General features: G+C 48.3%; 1 protein-coding gene across 3 annotated transcripts in view; it reads left to right on the top strand.

Moving 5' to 3' along the window:
- Positions 1–19,776, top strand: part of PLXNB1 (plexin B1) — an 82,093-nt gene extending 62,317 nt beyond the window's left edge. For 2 of the 3 annotated variants that reach the window (XM_055806129.1, XM_055806130.1), the window contains 20 exons: positions 1,330–1,466; positions 2,108–2,284; positions 2,482–2,650; positions 3,791–4,033; positions 5,342–5,518; positions 5,819–5,967; positions 6,354–6,454; positions 7,249–7,466; positions 7,666–7,844; positions 8,582–8,648; positions 9,237–9,383; positions 9,873–10,050; positions 10,914–11,017; positions 11,676–11,760; positions 12,499–12,665; positions 13,672–13,832; positions 14,077–14,224; positions 14,935–14,999; positions 15,090–15,165; positions 15,552–19,776. In XM_055806129.1, coding sequence (XP_055662104.1) covers positions 1,330–1,466; positions 2,108–2,284; positions 2,482–2,650; positions 3,791–4,033; positions 5,342–5,518; positions 5,819–5,967; positions 6,354–6,454; positions 7,249–7,466; positions 7,666–7,844; positions 8,582–8,648; positions 9,237–9,383; positions 9,873–10,050; positions 10,914–11,017; positions 11,676–11,760; positions 12,499–12,665; positions 13,672–13,832; positions 14,077–14,224; positions 14,935–14,999; positions 15,090–15,165; positions 15,552–15,836 — 3,033 coding nt within the window. In that variant the 3' untranslated portion in view covers positions 15,837–19,776. The remainder of the gene's footprint in view (positions 1–1,329; positions 1,467–2,107; positions 2,285–2,481; positions 2,651–3,790; positions 4,034–5,341; positions 5,519–5,818; positions 5,968–6,353; positions 6,455–7,248; positions 7,467–7,665; positions 7,845–8,581; positions 8,649–9,236; positions 9,384–9,872; positions 10,051–10,913; positions 11,018–11,675; positions 11,761–12,498; positions 12,666–13,671; positions 13,833–14,076; positions 14,225–14,934; positions 15,000–15,089; positions 15,166–15,551) is intronic. The other variant, XM_055806131.1, reaches the window with a different exon arrangement.
- The last annotated feature ends 319 nt before the right edge of the window (positions 19,777–20,095 follow it).

Genomic DNA, 20,095 nt, shown 5'->3' with positions numbered 1-20,095 from the left:
TTTTATTGATTACTTAACATCTTACCAAGAATTATGACTTTTTTTTAATTAATTTGCAAACTGCTACTTGAACATACTTTTAGCATCTGACCTTCAGCAGCAGCTGGTAGCAGTTAAGTCCAAAGTTACTGTGCATTGTGTGGAGAAATATTTCCTATAATTTTTAAACACATTTCTGATAACTTATTGATATCTTAAACCAAACAACTATGAAATAATATGTAAGTAGTTTTGGGATACAATTACTTGCTTTTCATTCTTGCTGTGCAACTTACAAGTTATGTACCTAGTTGCATGTCTCCCCCCTTCCATGGGAAGGAGATGCCTGAAAATTCTTAGGCTATTCCATTTTTGGCTGTATAGAACCGTTTTATATACTAGATTATGCTTGTTGCTCTTGGTTTTAGTTTTATTATCACCATTTTGAGGCAGGGTGATGAGGACTGCATACTAATAATCAAGATGTGAATGCAAAAGGAATTTTTAATGTGGCATAAAAATCTTTTTTTATTCCCAGTAATTTCCTTCCCAGTAATTCCTACTACTTGGTGTGGTTTTGTTGAAATCTGTGCTCACAGCTGGTAGAGTTGTTACAGGTACCAAAGCACTCTTGAATGGGCAGGAGCTATTTTGGAACTCAGGACTGTTTATGTATGGTTGGGTTGGGTTTTTTTTGCTCCAGTCTCCTTGCTCCTTCTCACTTCATGTCTCTTGCTCTTTGTTGATCAGCAGTGACTTGTGCCACTCTGCCTGGTTCCTCTAAATTTTGCTGCAGTTCCTCAGTGGTACTGGTTTTGTTAGTCTGATTAATTTATCAAACTTCATATCTCCTTTCCAGGTCACCTACAAGTATGTTTAACAGCACAGGTCTCAACACAAATTCTTAGGGCTCCCTGCTGGTAATCTCGTCTACTAGACAAACAGACAATTTATTTGCTACCTTGTTTTTCCTAACCTGAGTTATTAATCCAGTTACTGATCTGAACAATCCCTTTGAACTGTTAATCCTAGGGTTTGTGTGTGAGGCTCACAGCTCTGCTCTTTGCAGCATCCATCTGCCTTTTGCAGTCTGTGGAAAGGCTGGTCCCTGATTCGTGGTTCTTGCCGGTGTGGTGTGATTGACCCCTCCTCTGTTCTCTGCTCTGTACGGTAGCTGTTGGAGCCTAGCTGAGGCCTGATTGGGATCTGCAGTTTCTATTTGCAGGGCACCGGAGGTCACTGAAAACATGTTCTGCTGTTTCCTTGCCTTGCCTTATCATTTGAGGTCCTTGTCACTCACCTCAGTTTTGGTTTTTTTCTTCCTGCCCCCCCCCCCCCCCTCTTTTCTAGAACCCAGAGCTGAAATCCATTGTTCCAACTCGGGGCCCCAAAGCGGGAGGAACCTGCCTTACCCTTCTGGGCTCAAAGCTGCTGACTGGGCATCCTAGTGAGATCAGTGTCCTGCTTGGAGACCTCCCTTGCCACATGTAAGATCAGAGCCTGCCAATGTGCTGGCTGTGCACTGCCCTGAGTCCTTCCCAGAGCCCAGGGGGGGTGCGATGCTGCCAGGCTCAGCCCTTAGCACAGGCTGTTGGAGCTCTGCTCTCCTCTGTGTTCCAGGAGATCCTCTCCTTGAGGGTCGTGGCAGCAACCTCGACCATCTCACGTTCCTGCCCACGTTCCCATGGATGTGAACAGTGCTACATGGGCTCTGTTCTGCATGTCTCTTGGCAGGACTGTACCCCATTCTGACAGCTCTGCTTTTGCTGATGGGGAACTGCAGTTGGCTCCTGCAGACTAACACTAAGAGCTGCTTGTTCTCTTACGTCCTGGGACACGTACACCTGACAGCACGGCTGGTGAGAAGGTGCACGTGCCTTGGTAGCATGCTTCCAGTCTTTTCAGTCTGGACAGTGGCTGTACCTGCTTTTTGTCCATGTGCTGCTGACTGACAACTGCTCAGCAATTATTGCTTGCTTAGATAAGGCACGAGACCTTTCAGCATTAAATTTAGGAAAATACCAGAAGAGGTTTGCAAACTGTCTGCAAAGAACAAAGCATAGTACTATAAAAATCTGTCTCTGCAGTGGCTCTGTTAATCCCTTGTTCTCTCTTTCGTCTCTCCAAGCCTCTCTGAGATGACGGAGGATCAGTTGGCGTGCCAGACGAGTCCCAGCAATGTGTCCGCAGAACTCCCAGTCACTATCAAATACGGGGACCAAGAGCGGAGACTGGAAGGAACCCTCTTCAGATACACTCTGGATCCCAACATTACTTTTGCAGAGCCACCTAAAAGCTTCCTCAGGTAGAAAGACTGAGTGCACCTTCCCCAGGGCTGTGTGCTGAGGGAGGTACTATGGCACCAGCAGCACCTGTTTATTGAGTTGCACTTTGGAGTAACACCAGGCTTGCAGGGATAAGCATAAGCAGAAGGGTGGGAGCATGGGCAAAACCAAGCTGATGAATAACAGGTGGGTAAGATCAGCTGCTTTTCTCTTTCAGCGGAGGGAGAGTACTCAGAGTTCATGGATACAACTTGGACGTTGTACAGAAACCGAAGATCCGAGTTACAGTTTCTCCATCTGAACGCCGGCGCCGAGGACTGGGACGGTGGCGCAGAATCATCCCAGACACTGAGTGCACCGAGGATGCTCTGTGCAGCGTCCAGCAGGTAGCAATGGCAAAGTGCTCATGAAACTGAGTGCATAAGGGTTGATGTGTTGCTCTGAAGAGGTGGACTTCCTGTCCCTAGGGCTTTTCTCCCTCACTTACTGTTATCTGCTTGGATCGTACCAACGCTCTTGGCCAAGTGGAAGCGTTCTCTGCCAGACTGCGAGGTTAAGGACTTTCACAAACATTTCTATGAGTTGGGTCTCCCTCTGCTTAGAGGTGTGCAGGACTTGTGATGTGGGACAGAAACAGCAGGGCAGCAGTGCGGAGATAAGAAATCCACAGCTGAGCCAGAGAGCTTGTGTGGCTCAGTATGTCCATGCTCCAGACTCTTCCTTTTGTATAGTTCAGGCCATCTCTCTAGCCCCTGGACTGTCTTTCACTATATCACGAGATACAAAAACAGGCAGAGTTCAGTGAAATTACCAGTTCCACCAACAGTTTCTTCTACTGCCGGTGTCCTGAGATGGATTACTACAGACCTATTGCTGTGATCATCAAAGTCACAGAGCTTGCAGCAGAATTTGCAGAGGTAGAGGGTGTTTGGCAGCCAAAGCACAAGAAGGGCTTGCATTAAATAGTGGAAATTGTAGAGGGCTTCCTGTATGTAAACTGAGAGAATGTGCTCCTGATGCACGTGCATCAATAATAGCTGGGTTTACCCATGTTCTTAGGAAGGCATTTGTGGCTGTAGTGGGGGAAAAAATTTGCTCTAATACTTTTTCACCAAATGTATAAAACATGCAACCAGACAAAGAAATGCCTCTTTCGCAGAAGCATTCAGGCTAGGAAGTCAGCCTTGCATGGAAGGTCTTGGGTCCCCTTCTGTTAGAGCGGGGAGATCTAAAGCTGATGCCTTTCCAGAATTTGCTGCCAGGGGAATGTCAGAGTTGATTCCCACCGCTGAGACCTGGGTGCTTGCAACAAAACCAGCGCTATGAAAACTTTCGTTAGAGGAGCATAGGGAATTCCTCAGATGTTAGATTTTTCCCTCTACAGTTAGGCAGAGTTCTTCTGGCATCGCTCCGGATGAGAGGAGTGCAGAGTGACCTCAGATTTCTCAGGGTTGGGAAGTATTGCAAAGCTGCAGGAGAAGCATTAGTGTCTCATTACTGACACTTCTTTCACCTTTTGCATTTAGTTTGAAGAACCATGTCTTGTTAATTCATCCTACCTGATCCTGTGCAAAACTCCAGCCATTAACCTGCTGTTGCGGAGTGTCCATATCAAACTGGAATTTATTCTGGATAATCTGAGCTTTGATTTCAACTCATTGCATCCCATGCCCTTCTCTTATGAAGTCAACCCCATCCTAAAACCTTTGAACGCTGAAGACCCTGCCAAACCATATCGCCACAAGCCAGGAAGCGTCATCTCTGTGGAGGTAACACAAAAGCCAGCTGGAAATAATGTTCCTTGTGCAAAGTTGTTTGTAACCTGAACGTTTTAAATTGGTGTGGCGCAGCATCCAAGGTTTTAAAGCATTTGACAGGCTTACAGCCTGTCACAGCACATCTACTTTGGCCTATAAGAAATGGCACCTAAGAGGAGGAAAAAAGAGTGTATCAAGCCTCTTGAGCCCATAAATCACTGTGAAGGGCTTCACAGGGTCTGTAGAAAGTTTCGTGCCTTTTTACTTTTAATCCTAATAAACTATTTGTACATGAGATATTAGTACTAAATAAACCCCACATCCTATTCTTAGCTGCCAGCTTTTTCAGAACTTCTTAGAATTCCCCTAAGAGTAACTTAGGAGTAAAAGAGTCCTGGCAGTAGAGAAGATCTGTTACTCGATGAAGGTAGGAAAATCATTCTTTAAAGGTGATACAGAAGGGCAGAGTGGCCAATGTTTTTCTGTGCAAGAAAAAATTTTCTTTTGTATGGAAAAGTACTTTTCTAGTCCAGTACTCATTAAGAAAGTTAATGACTGCAGCTGGAGACACACTTTCTCCACTTGCTCTCTTTTCACATGTGAGTGAAAACTGAGGGTGTGCTAGTCTAGAAATGTCTAGACTGCTGCCACTGGTATTGAGTGCAGTTTGAAAAGACTGAAAGAGAACCAACAAGGTGCGAGCTTTCAGAGAGCAAGGAGGTTGATCTACCAACCTGACAGAGCTCTGGGCAAAAGCATGAAAACATTACTGCAGGGTTCCGCTTAGAAAGCATTAAAAAATAAAAACGTAATTAACATCAGTCATTATGGTTTCATTTAAAAAAGAAAAAAGTCTTAGTTCCCCAGAATTTTTACAGCAGATTTGTGTAGCAGGTAACGATAGCATAAATGTGTTATACCTTTGAAAGGCTTTGATTGACTCACCTGAGTGCTTAGGTTAACTGACAGGAGACTAACTTTTGAAATATATACACGTGGTGTTTGTGTATATGCATACACACAGAATGAAGAGTTGAGCTTAGTCGTGCTGTGGCTGAAGGACCTTAAGAAGATAGGCTATTTATGGCTGTACTTACACAGTGCAGTATAGGTCCTAAAGGTATAGTCTAAATCATATGCAAGTGAATTTTTTTAGGTTACAAAATTAACTTCTGCAGGCAATTCAGCTGTGAGCCTAGTCAGAGAAGAAAAAAGGCTGTTGTCATCCTACAGTCTTGGTCTCCTCCATCTTCTCTGGAGCCATGGAAACAGGGAGTTGTCTTTTCCCTGATTTGGTGTGCTGTTCCACATCTGTTCCAGGGGGAAAATCTAGATCTGGCTATTTCCAAGGATGAAGTTATGGCTATGATTGGGGAAGGAATCTGTGTGGTGAAGACGCTAACAAGGAATCATCTTTACTGTGAGCCTCCTTCCGAGCAGCCAGCTCCGCGGCACCGCACGAAGCGGGAGGGCACAGACTTGCTCCCGGAGTTCACGGTAGGGAATCGGCAGTACCGCAGGAAATCCTGTCATCGGGTGGGAAGTGGAGGAAAGGCAGAAGCCCTGGTGAGGGACAGGGAAGATACTGGTGTGGCAAGAAGCCGCTGCTGCTCTTAGCTCTACTCCTACATGCCAAATATTGCCTGAAAGCAAATGGTATAGCTGGATTCAGCAGCTGGGCTGTGGGATGGCTTTGCTAGAGAGCTGTATGCCACCTGTACCCATTCTGGAGAAGTCCTGTGGCTTTGCATTTCATTGCTGCACTAAGCCAGTGTCGTGGCATGTGCTTTCTTACAGGTGCAGATGGGGAACCTGAACTTCCTCCTGGGCCGAGTGCAGTATGACACAGAAAGCCAGCTCACCTTCCCGCTGGAGGCACAGATTGGTTTGGGTGTTGGTGCATCCTTTGTGGCCCTCATTGTTCTGGTCATCGTCTTCATATACAGGTGAGAAACTCTGGTGTTGTATGAGGTCTTTAAGTTCCTCACAACATCATTCAGTAGACTTGGCTGAGTGTGTATTTCTTGGGCCTAAACAAGGTCCCAGTTTTCTTTGTTGTGACAAATTCTGAGCCACTGGTGGTGTTGGATGTATAAGGCATGTTGCCCCTGCTGGTCACAGGAGCACTATGGGTCATTCAGAGCCAACACCCCAGCAGTGCTCCAAGAGACACATCTAGTTTATGGAGCACTGTTTGGTATCCTGCAGAGATGATGTTCAATAAAAATCACCTCAACAGCAATCACCCTGGAGTCTTTGGCAGCAACACAACAGTTAGCAAGGACAGTCCCTGGCCTAGGGCTGCTGGGAACAATTCTGCTTCTTATTACAGGAGGAAGAGCAAACAGGCTCTGAGGGATTACAAGAAAGTTCAAATCCAGCTGGAAAATCTGGAAACAAGTGTTCGGGACAGATGCAAAAAGGAATTCACAGGTCAGTCACTGAGCTCCTAGGTTCTTGCAGCTTCAGGGAAGCTTGAAGAACCACTCTCAGCCCTACCTCTCTTTCCATTCCTGCATACCTGTTTGGGGAGTTCAGAGCAGGCAATAACTTTATCCTGTGCCAGTGCATTGAAACATATAGCCACATTCTTCCTTTTTTAATTCTTCTGTTTAATCTGGAGTACAGTGATCTGCACAGACCCCTCTGATTCTCCAGTTCATCCTCCAGACTCAGATGCAGAGCTAAAGATCAAGACAGCATACTTGGAGAGATCATAGAATAGTTGAATTACGCCCCGTGTTCTGGGCCTGCAAACCTTGTATTTCAGCCCCTTACAGCAGTGAGCCCTTATGTGGGAGACCTGAGGCTCCGAAACTGTGCAGGTGACTCAGACTGTCATCTCCAAGCGATGTGAGAAGCAGTGAGGAGCAGGAGATCTCTAATACTCTAGCTCTAATGTAGGTAATGCCTGTAACCACAGATCTGTGCTGAACGGTGGCTTCTTTATAAAACTGGAAACCAGCCCCTGACTGTAAATGAGAATAATCACCAAATTCACGTTTGGGTTCCTCCCCAAGCTTGGAAGCTTCCTCATGCAGTTTCTCCCAGTGCCTAGTCTAGTTTTACATGTTCTAGCAATGGGACCCAAATGTGACTCTTCCTGACAGGAAACATCCGTCGTCTCTGTCCCATCCTGCTGGCCCTGGCTCCTGCATCACCTCGTGCTCTGCACCGTCAGTTGTGTGATCATGTACTCAACCTCATGGGTGTTTCCTTTCCCTCAGACCTGATGACTGAGATGATGGACCTCACAAGTGACCTTGTGGGCACAGGAATCCCCTTCTTGGACTACAAGTCCTATGCAGAACGCATTTTCTTCCCGGGCCACCGTGAGTCACCGCTGCAAAGGGACCTGGACATCCCTGAGTGCCGGCGCCAAACTGTGGAGCAGGGATTGGTCCAGCTCTCCAACCTGCTCAACAGCAAGCTCTTCCTCACCAAGGTAACTTACGTTCCTCTCCCTGCCTGCAGCCTGCTGTGGGGTCAGGGCCATGTCACTGGCAGCTGGTGGCAGGAATTGGGCAGTGTCTGTTAAAGTTCACTCCTGAATAAGCTCCCTGCGGCGCCACTACTTCCAAGGGCCAGTAGCTGTGACTTGTTTTCAGCAGATTCACACACTGGCTTATCTCTCTCCCCACCAGTTCATCCACACTCTGGAAATCCAGCGCACTTTCTCTCCAAGAGATCGGGCTTACGTGGCATCATTGCTCACTGTGTCACTGCATGGGAAGCTGGAGTACTTCACCGACATCCTCAAAACACTCCTGAATGACCTTGTGGAGCAGTATGTGGCCAAGAACCCCAAGCTGATGCTGCGGAGGTGAGCCAGCTATGGTCCCACTGCTAGCTGCCTGAGGGGACAGAGCCTTTCTGCCCAGCTGGCAAGCTCTGAAGTTCCTGTGAGTAGGATAGCATCATGGCATGGGCTGCAATTTTAAGACCAGTGTGTATCCAGACAGCATGCATCAAATGGGAGGAAGCAGTAACGACAGCCTTCTCTCCAGTCCCCAGCTGGTAGGGAATATAGCAGGAAAGGTGTGAAAAGGGTAGGAAGCTGGAGTTGCCTACCTCAAATTCCTCTTCTTTTGAAGCTGCTGTGCATTAACTCTCTCCTTGTGTTCAGGTGCTATGGCTCTGCCAAGTCTGCTAATCATGCTTTGCTGTTTAGAGGTCTCTGGGCTCGCAGTTGTGCCATGTTTGGAAGCTAAACTGAAATATCTCCTGCGTTTGGATTCCCATTAGCCTCCTATCTGGTCCATCCTCCTGGTCTGAACAAACTCCCTTGTTTGAGGCCTGCCAGAGGCTTTCCTCTGTCCCCTGCTTGCTTGTCTCTCCATTTCTGTAATTTGGTGCCTCCTTCAGGCTGAAAAGTGCCTCACAGAAGTAGTACCAAAAGCATTAACCTCACTGGTCTCTAAAGTCCTTTTTTCATTTCCCTCTGCTTTGAGCCTGTATCATCATTTAGTGTGCTTTCTTCTCAAGGGGAGTGACCTTTATCTCCAGATCCCTCCCTACTCTGCACTGTATTCCTGTGACCAGCCTCATGCTCTCTTTCAGGACAGAAACTGTGGTAGAGAAGCTGTTAACCAACTGGATGTCCATCTGCCTGTACGCATTTGTGAGGGTGAGCTCTTTGTCCCTTTGTGATATGGAGAGGCCAAACAAGGGGAAACAGCCACAGCTTTGCTCTGTGTCTCGCTCCTAGGTGAAATAGTGCCAGTCATCCTGTATTTCAGGGTGAGGAATGAGAACCGGGCTGTTCACTGGGAACAGGGATGCTTAAATCAGCATTCATAGCACTCATCGTTTCCAGGATGTCTTGCCGGATCATGGAGGGTTCGGTGTAGCTCCTTTTTCTTGAGACACGCTGGCCATAGGCTGGTCTGTGAGTGGGGAGGACAGATTCTGATCCAATTCCTTTCCTGCGGGGGGGGGGGCAGGGTTGGCAAGGATAGTCTCCCAGATCAGTGACATGGAGGCAGAGCAGTGCCTTGGTCTTGTGCATCCACATGGTAGTTGGCCCACGTGCTTTCCCCATGCCTGGAAAAGGAGCCGTCTGCAGAGGCTCTGTCTTTGCCTGCTGTGGCTCAGCTGCTGTATCCTCGGTCCTGCTTCTCCTTTGCTTGGGTGTCACTGTTTCCAAGCTGTTGGGCTCGGCTGGGAGGAGCGAGCTGAATTTCCCTCAGGTGAAACTCTTTCCTTCCTGTGCCAGGATTCTGTTGGGGAGCCCCTTTACATGCTGTTTCGAGGAATCAAGCACCAGGTGGACAAAGGGCCGGTCGACTGGGTGACAGGGAAAGCCAAATATACCCTGAATGACAACCGCCTTTTGAGAGAGGACCTGGAGTACCGTACTCTGGTAAGAACCACGGGTTTTGTTCCCTCTGGGTGCAACAGGGCTGAATGTCTCTGCTCCCATTATTGAGGCAGAAGTGCAGCATCCTGCCACTGTCTCCTGGGAGCCAGGTTTATCCCAGCAGCACAACTCCACAGATGAGCAAGAGCTCTGCTAAATCAGGCACTTTTGCCCTAGGCTGATAGGAACCTTCCCACAAGTATGTGCTACAGTATACACCTGGTGTATGTGCTGTGCTATGTGTGTAGAAATAAGGGGATGAAGTTACTGATGGCGCGTTTAAACCCCTCCCCAAGGCCTTTGAACTGGCTTCTAGCTCTTGACAAAAGACTGAGAACAGGGTGTTTAACATCTGTGATGTTTTCTTTTCTGAAACTCTTCCAGTGAAAGGACTAGCTGTTAACTTGCCTTAATGCTGACCATCAAAGGTGTAAATGTGTCAGATGAAATCTTATCAGCTGAGTAGCTGTGACCTTTTCTTTTCTTCCCCAGACCTTAAATGCTTTGACCCAAGCAGGAGTTGCTGCAGGAGGGGCAGAGGACTCCCAAGGGATTTCTGCAAAAGTGCTAGACTGTGACACCATAACACAGGTGAAGGAGAAAATCCTAGATCAGATCTATAAAGGGACACCGTACTGTCACCGACCAGACCCAGACACCCTGGACCTCGGTGAGCAGAACTCCTTGGTGCCAAAACCCAGTGAGGAAGTGGAAGAGTGGTCGTTGCAATCTGTGCACAGCACCCTGGCAGGCACGATGCTTGTCGTGCTCTGCTGAGCATGCAGAGTCACTGACCAAAGATCTTGCGCTCTGGCTGGACACAACAGGGCACGATGCAGGAAGGAGGTTTACAGCAAGAGGCAGGGGTGGGAAAGAAGCAGTTGGGTCCAGCCCCTTCCATTTCATGGTGTTCTTTGCCAGACTTAGACCATGGCAATGGCTTGGGCAAGGGGACTGCAGGGGAAAAAAAGCATGAAGAATGTGTAGGAGGGGAGGAAATTTGAGTGTGGCACAGAGATGCTATAGCCATAGACTGGCTCTTCCTGCCAGTGAAGTCAATGGCAGCATCTCAATAATGTATGTCAGGGAAGATTTTGCCCACAGTGTTTAATAAAGGTAGGACTTACGTTGTGAAGGAAACCACTCAGTTTTCCATCTCCTTCCTTCTTTGGCTGCTGCTGAATAGCGGTGAAATTTATAGATGAGCAGGTACTGGGGGAATAGTAACTAACGAGGACTGTAGGTGCGTATTTGTGGTTTGAATCACAATGTGATGAATCTGTAGGAACTTGACAAGTGGAAACTGGGAGGCCATGAGGCTGTCTGTCACTGTGCTCAGACTGCCCTGTGACTGCAGGACTCGGCATTGTTACAGGCACCTGCTCAGGTTATGCTGTCCATGAAGTAGCATGGGTAAACGTTGACGAGGATCAGTGGGTGTTTAACAAGGTCAACCAGGTTGAAGCACAGCAGATGTCAAAGATGCCTCAAATTAACAGTTTATCTTTGTTTTCTGTGTTTTAATGGTTGTAGAGTGGAGATCAGGGCTGGCAGGTCATCTGATACTGTCCGATGAGGATGTGACATCTGTCGTTCAAGGAACTTGGAAACGCCTGAACACTCTTCAGCATTACAAGGTCAGAACTCAGTCCACCATTGCCTTGTCTCTCCTCTGTCTTCTACACACCGGTACGCTCTGCTCCTGGTGGATCGCTGCCAAAAGGTTGGAGCTTTCTTGCAGCAGCATATTCAAGTTACGTCAGTGCTGTGGCCTGGACTCCAACTTCAACAAGCCTGGCCCCATCCTTTACCTGTACCTGAGATGTGGGCAGGTGTAGGGCTTGGAGGGAGACGTACAAGTTCACATCTGATGGCTGTTGCAAGGAAGGCAATGCTGCTGGATCTGAGGATGTTCCCATCCAAATCAGTTAGTAGATGGTGGCGCCGTGATCTGCAAAGTAGCTTCTAGGAATGGAAAGAAGGTGTTTTAACTACCTCACACCGACGTGTCATATCTTGCACCAATATGTCATACCTTGCTGCAGTGTGTTCTAGATGTGAATGACCTCAGTCCCTGAATATTATCTTCATCATACTTTGCACATCAGGTTTTTTAATTGTTACAAACAAGATTCTCCCACCATTAGGAAAGACAGTGATGGTGCCCTAAAATCCTTATCTCTGTCCCTGTTTCTAGTAATGATATAGTCTGGTTTGGTCTGCAGGCACTTGCCTGTTGTGCTGAGGAGAAACATGCCATTTGTTTTGAATGTTGATTTTTTTGCTTATGTGCAGGTGCCCGATGGAGCAACAGTAGCGCTGGTCCCACGCCTGACCAAGCACATCCATAGGGAGAATCAGGATTACATCCCAGGAGAGAGTAAGTTTGATGTCCTGTTCTTGTGGAATGATATTACAGCACTTGCCAGTTAGTGGCACAAGTTTCTTGCCATAGCCCCAGCTTTGTGCTGTTCTAGAAGGCTAATATATGATTTGGACCCCGGTAGGATTGTCAGGGAACTGCAGGTTTGGGCAGGTGAGATGAGAGAAAGGGTAGAGTATAAGAGCAGAGGAAAGCCAGGCTGGGCATGAAAATGCAGATAATCACAGTTCTCTAGTTCTGACTCTCTAGGGACTGAGTGCAGTCTGCCACTTGTAGGAATCTTAATATCCTCAGGTGCTGAGCATGGCCCAAGGGGGCGATGGGACACAGCGCCAGGCAGTTACCTTATTGCCTGACACAGCAAACAGCTCCACGGATGATCCTGTGGCATGAGGGACAATAGCCACAGGCTGCAGCTTAACAGGGTCAGATTGGTTGTGGAAAAGAACTTCTTCAGCAAAATGGTGGCGCAGCCCCGGAGCAGATCGCTGGGGTGGTGGGGGATCTCTGTTTGGGGAAGTTTCCAAGATCTTGAAGGTTTTGAGTGGACAAAGGCAACGTGCTGTAGCGTGGGCAACAGTTGTACTCTGTGCAAAAAGCTGGATAGAGGTCTCCAGAGGTTACTTCCCATTTGTGTTTCTGTCATACTGTGAAATCTCGCTTCCTTGGGGCTCACCTGGCCAAGCTCTGCTGTGAGAGAACTGACACTCATTTCTAAACAATCACTTGTTTTAGAAACGCCAATGCTGGAGGATGCAGATGAAGGTGGGATCAAACTTTGGCACCTGGTAAAACCAACAGAAGAGCCAGAACTTCCCAAGCATAGGCGTGGGAGCTTAAGAGATCGGGAGCGAGCCAAGGCAATCCCGGAGATCTATCTGACACGTCTGCTCTCAATGAAGGTGAGAAGAAGCACAGATTATGTTGTGCTTGGGACCTTACCTTCCTTCATATCCCCCAGCAGATTGCGGGGATGCATATGAAGATGAAGAGCCCCTTTGCCTGGATTGATGCACGTGCTGGTTGTTTCCCCTCTGGCACTGCAGTGCCAAAACTTCTTCTCCTACTAATGGGTTAAGTTTTGCAGAGCCTCTAGGAGAATGAGAAATAGTTTTATCCTTGTGTCCACCCCATGCTTGTCTTCGTGTCCCACAGAAAAAAGCTTCGCAGCGGTGTCCATGGGCTGCCGTGTCTTCTCCCCTTTCACCCCACCCAGGGCCAAGAAGATAGAACTGATCTATTACCTGCTGCAGCAAGATGATGTAATAGTACCCACCAGTCATGTACAGATTCGGCTGCAGTCATAAATCACGCATAGCACCTGCTCACATTCTCCTCTTTCCTTATTCCCGTATCATTGTTAAAAAATAGACAAAGGAACTTGTCACTCTGCTCGGTTCTCAAGAAGGAATCAGCTTTTGGCATCCAGGTTCCCCAGCAGTGCTCTGCTTGCATTAGTACTGTTCCTCAAGAGACAGCCCAGGCGCTTTGCCAGGCAGTGCCTGTGTTCTTCCCACATCTACTGAACTTCCTTTTGCTGCTGAACAAACCCCTTTGCCTTGTTCCTCTGCAGCTGAATCCCACTGCTGGCAGCCAGCAGTCCTCCTCCGCTAGGCCCTCTCTGCGGTTCAGTGCCATTCCATCACATGGCAAGCTCTCTCCCCTGCAGCAATCCCCTTTACCTGCAGCGGTTCTGAGTACATCTGACTCTCCTCTGCATTTTGCTTTGTTTGTGAGTTTCTCCCTGGCCTCTGTCCCAGAAACTGCTGGCACCTTTCTCCTTTGCTGCTGTTCCCTGTAGTGGAGGAGAGGTAGCTTTGGACCAGTGAGGGGAGGTTGCTGAGCAGAAGAGGGTAACCTGTCATCTGCGTGAGGCCTGGGCTGACTGTTCTGCTTGGTTCTCTGCAGGGCACTCTGCAGAAGTTCGTGGATGACCTGTTCCAGGTGATCCTCAGTACCAACCGCCCTGTCCCTCTGGCAGTCAAATACTTCTTTGACCTGTTGGATGAGCAGGCGATACACTATGGGATCGCAGACCCTGAGACCATCCATATCTGGAAGACAAACAGGTACGGTGTTCCCGTGGACCCCAGAGGAGGCACTGCTAAGCTGTCTAGAGCTGATCACCGGCAAAGCGATAGCACCTTCCTCTGCTGAGGAGGAGCAAAACAGGAGTGCAAGGCAGCAAAGCCTGGTGTGAAAAGCTGGTTTTGCTGGGAGGGCAAACTGAGAGGTGGAGTAATGTGCACCATATCTCAACGCCATAGCTGCTACCTTTGCTGATACTCTCTTGCGTTTCCGTCTTCTCTGCAGCCTACCCCTGCGGTTCTGGATCAACATCATCAAGAATCCCCAGTTTGTTTTTGATGTGCAGACATCAGATAACGTAGATGCTGTGCTCCTGGTCATCGCGCAGACCTTCATGGACTCCTGTACGATAGCTGACCATAAGTTAGGGCGGGTAAGTACAGAGGGAGAGGGGAGCATGGTTGGCACGGGTGGTTGAGCAGCGCTGCCCCAGGGAGGCAATAAGGTGTATGTAGCACCACTGGGACAGCAGACGTGGCCCGTCCTTGCTCCCATGTGCCACTGGAGCACAGGAGAGTGATGGGGACTCCTGGGAAGAGAGGAGAGAGGAGCTGATTTTGTTTAGCATATAGAAGTTGTTGCATGCTCTTTATTTACAGCTTACAGCTACGTGACAGAGTGTAAACACTAGCTGGCTGTGGCAGGCAGTGTAAGTCACAGGATGCATCTTGGGAGATTCAGGTTGCCCATTAGGAAAACCTACCACCACTACTAGCCCCGTGCCGAGGGTGGAACAGCCCTGTGCAGGTCACCAGAGACAGGATGGGTGGATCTCTGGAGGATTTGGGGAATCGGCTATGCAAAGTTATAAGCCAATGTGATCTCATACTGGTGATCACCCAGCTCCAAGTGGAAGGCTGGACTAGGGATCCCAAGAGGTCCCTTCAGCAACACACCTCGTGGCTCCTCAGACTGCGTTATTAGAAGGGGAGCCTGGTGTTTGAAGTGTCTCTCCATGCGAGGACAAAATTCCCGATCCTGAGTGAAAGACAGAAAATAGCGGTGATGATGTTACCTGCTAAGGTTAGTCCACAGCATGATGAAGGAGCTTTTTGTAATCAGTTCTGGTTTTGGATGTTCAAGGATTCTCCGATCAATAAGCTGCTTTATGCCCGGGACATTCCTCGCTACAAGCAGATGGTGGAAAGGTAAGCAATGAATGTGAGGAGTCATAGTTTAAGCAGTAACAAGGAGGGTAGGAGGAACATTACGCTAATTGCCTGTGTACCGTGGTGTAGGTATTATGCGGACATTCGTCAGACCATCTCTGCCAGTGACCAGGAGATGAACTCTGCCCTGGCTGAGCTATCACGGGTAAGTAAAAAAAAATTATTTCAGAAGTCACCTTGGCCCCTCACCTGTGCATCTAAGAGAAAGTTAGTAATGCAAAGACGAGATACTCCAGCTGAGTGTGCACTTTGGCTCAAACACGCTGCCCGTTCCCAGTGCTGCTCTGCTTTGTGGCACAACAAGGAGGGTGAGGGTCTGCCCAGCTAGCACTGAAAAGTGTAGTCAATGTTTCAGGGCAAGGATTGTGTGACTTTATTTATTTATTATATCCCCCGCCCCCAACCCTGCTCGAACTAACTGGTTGCTTTGTGCAACAGGCACATTTCCTAATGAGTTGAGAGGATGCAGAATTTAGAAGAACAATTGTTAGGTGTCTCACAGTTTTGTCTAACTCCCTCTCTTATGTTCAGAATTACTCAGGTGACCTCAATTCCCTGGTGGCTCTACATGAATTGTACAAATACATCAATAAGTACTATGACCAGGTGAGTGTGTTCATACCTGCTAGAAACACATGCCCTTCTCCTTTTACCACCCAATCAACAAACCTCCAAGAATTAGTAATCAAGAGCAGCCAGACTATTACAACGCTGTGTATTGTTTCATTGGCATGTGTAACTTCCATGTCATATGTTTGCTTTATCCTTATCAGAGGGAGGGAGGAAGTCACAAAAAAGGATTTATCTCTAACTTGAAGGTTGTTGGGATTTCGTGTACGCTTTTTTCTTTTTTTGTTTTTTTTTGACGCTGATATCCAAATACTCAGAAATGAAATGCAGTTCAGATTCATTTACTAAAGAGATCATTTTCAGGTGAGAAGTTTAGCATTCATTCTGCGCTACGGAGCTTGTAAGTTATTAGGATGAATCTAGAATACTTACTTGGTGGTTAATTTGAGATGAATTACTGCATAGCCGCTCTAGTCTTGAGCGTGCTGGATTCCAGCCTGGGGCTCCCCCCCGTGCATGGAGTTGAGCTGGCTGGCAGTGTTGTGTGCAGGAGAAAGGCTGCCAGTGAGCTCTGTCTCGTTGTAGATCATTACTGCCTTGGAAGAAGACCCAACGGCACAGAAGATGCAGCTCGGATATAGACTACAACAGATTGCAGCAGCTGTGGAGAATAAAGTCACGGATTTGTGACAGGTGCAGACAGACTGCTCTCCCCTGGCTGAACAGGGACAGTGCTCGTCCTAGCTATACACAGGGTGTCCTGCTGCCATTGGAACCAGACTTTCCAAGGAACCCGCGGGTGACATGAACAGAGATGTCCGAGGCAGTACAAAGTACAAGCGTCCTTGCATCTCAGAGAATATTTTTTTACAGTTTTTTTCTTTTTAAAAGCAAAACAAAACAAAAAAACCCAAACTTTGGTTTTCCTCTAGCAGACTGTCAGGGGGACCACACAGCTCCTTCCTACAGGTGTTACGTGAATGTGCCAAGTTTCCAAACGATGCTGTTGAAGAGCCAGGTGACAGCACCAAGCACCGTGTTTGTGGAGTCTTTGGCCTTGCACAGATGCCCTTGCCAACGCTGGGAGTCCCCCTGCAGCTGCTCACTTCAGCAGGGACATGGGAAGCTTTCCCCACACTGACAGCTGTGCCAGCTTCTGTCCCCGGCTAGTGAGCGCTCCTGCAGTATCCCACCTGAGAAACTTCCTTGCAGCAATGTCCCCACTGGTTCTGGATGTTGGATGTAGAAAGGAGAGTGTCTGATGGTGAAAGTCTCTTGCTCCCCAGTGTTCTAGTCTCTGAGAGCTTGTGCGCGACACCTGCTTGGATGTAACGTGCTCACCAGCGTGCGCGCTTGCCCAGGGGCCTACTGGAAATGGACAGCACCCCCTCACCTTTTCCCTCAGGACAAATTCATCATGTGAGAGTCACTGCCTGGCTCGTCTCAGTCGCCGCTGACCCAGCTCAGGATCCATCTTCCTGGTTCCTTGTGGTCAGGAGTTGCCCTGCTCTTTGAAAAAGCACAACTGCCTTGTGCCACTTCCCCTTCCTCCGGTGTCTAGCTGTTCTGCTGCTCTGAACTGGACTTGTAAATACCCTCAGAAAGTTAATGTATTTAAATGCTAAAGGAGAATGTTTTAATTTTGTGGCTTTGAGACAAAGCTTTTCTTGGAGAAGTATCTCTGTGCACTTCTACTGACAAACGTCTGTCAGCACTGGAGCAAAGTTTTCTCCACTGCTTTGTCTGCAGGGATAACTCGTAGATGTCTCTGTTGTTGTAACAACAGTTTGCTTTTCCCCGCAGCTCACTTCAGGGCTTAGCTGTGTGCTCTTCCATTAGGCTTGCTTACACCCTACTCAGTTTCATTTCCCAGACTCTCCTCTTGTGGCACATAGAAGGGTTATTTGGTGAGCTGTGAACTCAAGGAAGCCGTGAAGCACAAGTGCGCTGTTCTCCAGGAGCGTCAGATGTCCTGCAAATGGGTGATTCGTGTGAGGAAGGAGAGGCTGGAGTGGGCACAAGCACAGTTAGCTGCCAGCTGTCCCTAGGCAGGTCCTCGCTGCTCCCTCCTCAGCTCCTGGGCTTTGTGAACAGAGCGCTCTGTCCTTCTGGGAGCAAATTCCTATTTATAAGGATACCCTACTTGTTCTTACCCCCTGCTGCTAATTCCACGCTGATGTCCTGCGTGCCTGGGACAGGTAGACAGGTCTGACTCCTCTGTCACTTCCCTGAGGATGTGATCACGTGAGCCAGGAGTGACCAGAGCTAAAACAGGGCAGGATCGTGTCCCTGCCTTTCTTTAGATTGCATATAGCAGTAATTCCAGGCCTATCGATTCAGCCCTGTGGCTTTGTGCGAGCCGTGCACAGTTGCTAAACTGTTCTCTGAGCAATGTGACAATGAGCTAATGCTGGTCTCTCCTCCTACGAAGCCAGCTCTCTCCTGTGACCCTCTCTCAGCAATATGCCCAGGTACTCTGTGTGCCCAGAGTATGGCCAGCATCTCAGTGCCACCCCCTGCTCCTGTCCTGCTGTACAGAGCAGCAGGTGAACTGGCTGGTTGCTGCCGGGGAGAAGACGGGGGACAGTTTGCCTCTCTTCCCCCAGGTGGGCACCAGTTTGGGTCTCGCTCCTGCCTGACCACCCATTTCCACAAAACTTACAGGGGTTTAGCATCTCTGAAGCCTCTGTCTCAACCAAATCTGATTAAATCAGCCCAAAAATAGCTGGGTGGAGGAAATGACTGACAGATGGAAAGGGCGAAAAAGCAGATACAGTCCAATTAGTAAAGCCCATTCCCTTAGGAACTGCAGGAGGTGATTCCTTGGTCTGAGGCAGGTGCAGGTGCAGTGGCAGAGTAGCGTTGTTCCCTTGTGCATTGACGGATGGAGTTTGTGCCCCAGGCAGCGAGGTGTAGTTGTGGCCTCTCCAACTCACTGAGTGCCTGCCAGAAGCCACAGGCTCTCTGCTGGATTTACGGCTCTGCAGACTGTTAATGTCTGTCCCTATTTTTGCAGAATTATCTCTGTACTTTCCTGTAACAGGGTGGCTGGGGGCTTAATTCTGAATCCGGCACCCATTGGCAAAGGGAGGAGGACTTGGTGGCTCTCCTGGAGTCGTAGTGACAAGAGTCCAGGTGTCTGTGCTGAGAGTGCAGCCTGTGCCCGTGTGGCTGACCGAGGCTGTGGGGTAAGTGGGCTCCACGTCCTCTTTGCTTCTCGGTCGTGCTCCTGGGTGTTGGATGTGATCTGCTTTCTCCGAGTGTATCTCTGAAAGTCTGCTTTTATTGGAGCAATAATCAAGACTTCAAAATAGAGCTAAACATAGGTGATTGACTTGTTTAACATCTTCATCTTGTCCTTGCATGGCTGGGCAGGAGGCACTGCCCTGTGCAGGTGCAGTGAGGGTGGAAAGCTGGTAGTGCCCGTCTCTTCCCATCTGTCTGTCCTTGGTGTTCTAGATACCGGCATCCCGCTCCCCTGCGACACACGCTAAAGGCCCCTCGCTGGAATCATCTTGGGTGTTTAGGCATGGCCCCTCTCCCCTCCGTCCATGCCCCTCTCCTGTGGCAAAAATCTGTTACTACAACAGGGTTCTGTTGCATTTAAAAATTTGCACAAAACAGGTTTCATTATGAAAATCCCTGTTGCAGGGAAGACTTATTTATTTATTCCTCACGATCCTTCCAAGTTTCTTCTAGTCTCTGCCTGATTCCATGACCAGCTTATCAAACACTCTGGAGATGGACGTTCCTTCTTAAGGATGGAGAATCCTCTCTGTATATTCCTGTTTTCTTACAGGTAGAAAGTTCTGTGGGCACTGGCTGAGAGTGCGCTGACCATTCCCCTTCTGCAAGACCACAAGTGCAGCGAGGGGACGTCGCTGCTTTAATCGTATTCGCAGAAAGGGGATGTTCTTGAATAGCAGGCATTAAAATTTATTTAGTACTGTGGTCAGAGGAAGGAACTTGCTTCCACCATGGTCTGGATGAAACGCCGAGAACTGATCAGTATTAAGACAAATATCCGTTAGTGTATCTGAAAGTCTCCTGTTGGCATGACTAAGAGTAGTTGGCATCCCTGGGATGTAGATGTGAGAGCAATTGCTTTCATCTGTCTGGTGGCAAACTAGACTGTACCTGGAAGCTTTTTTTTTTTTTTTGATAGAAATTATAGCTGATTTTTTTTTTTAAATTAAAATAGAGGGTTCTTGGATGCTACTGCCTCAGTGGAATGCCATTTCTTTTTCAAGGTATGCCCCAGTGGCAGCGAGATGCTGCTTTTTTGGTGCCTTTCTTGTTGGGATGATTTTTTTGGTTTCCAGAACACCCAGTGTGTTTGCTCTATAATAGTCTTTCTCCCGGTCCTGTCCTGGTCACTCTGCCCTCTCCCACCTTTGTGACTTGGTGTCTCTCTGTCTGTTACGGTATGGCCTGACCTGCATTTATGCCCTGCCACACCTTAAGTTCTGCTCAGAGCACCCGAGGTACTGTCTTTGTCAAATTGG

This window comes from Falco peregrinus, chromosome 5, assembly GCF_023634155.1.
Source record: "Falco peregrinus isolate bFalPer1 chromosome 5, bFalPer1.pri, whole genome shotgun sequence".
Taxonomy (NCBI): domain Eukaryota; kingdom Metazoa; phylum Chordata; class Aves; order Falconiformes; family Falconidae; genus Falco; species Falco peregrinus.
The sequence above is the reverse complement of the archived record's forward strand: the minus strand, read 5'-3'. Positions and strand labels throughout refer to the sequence as shown.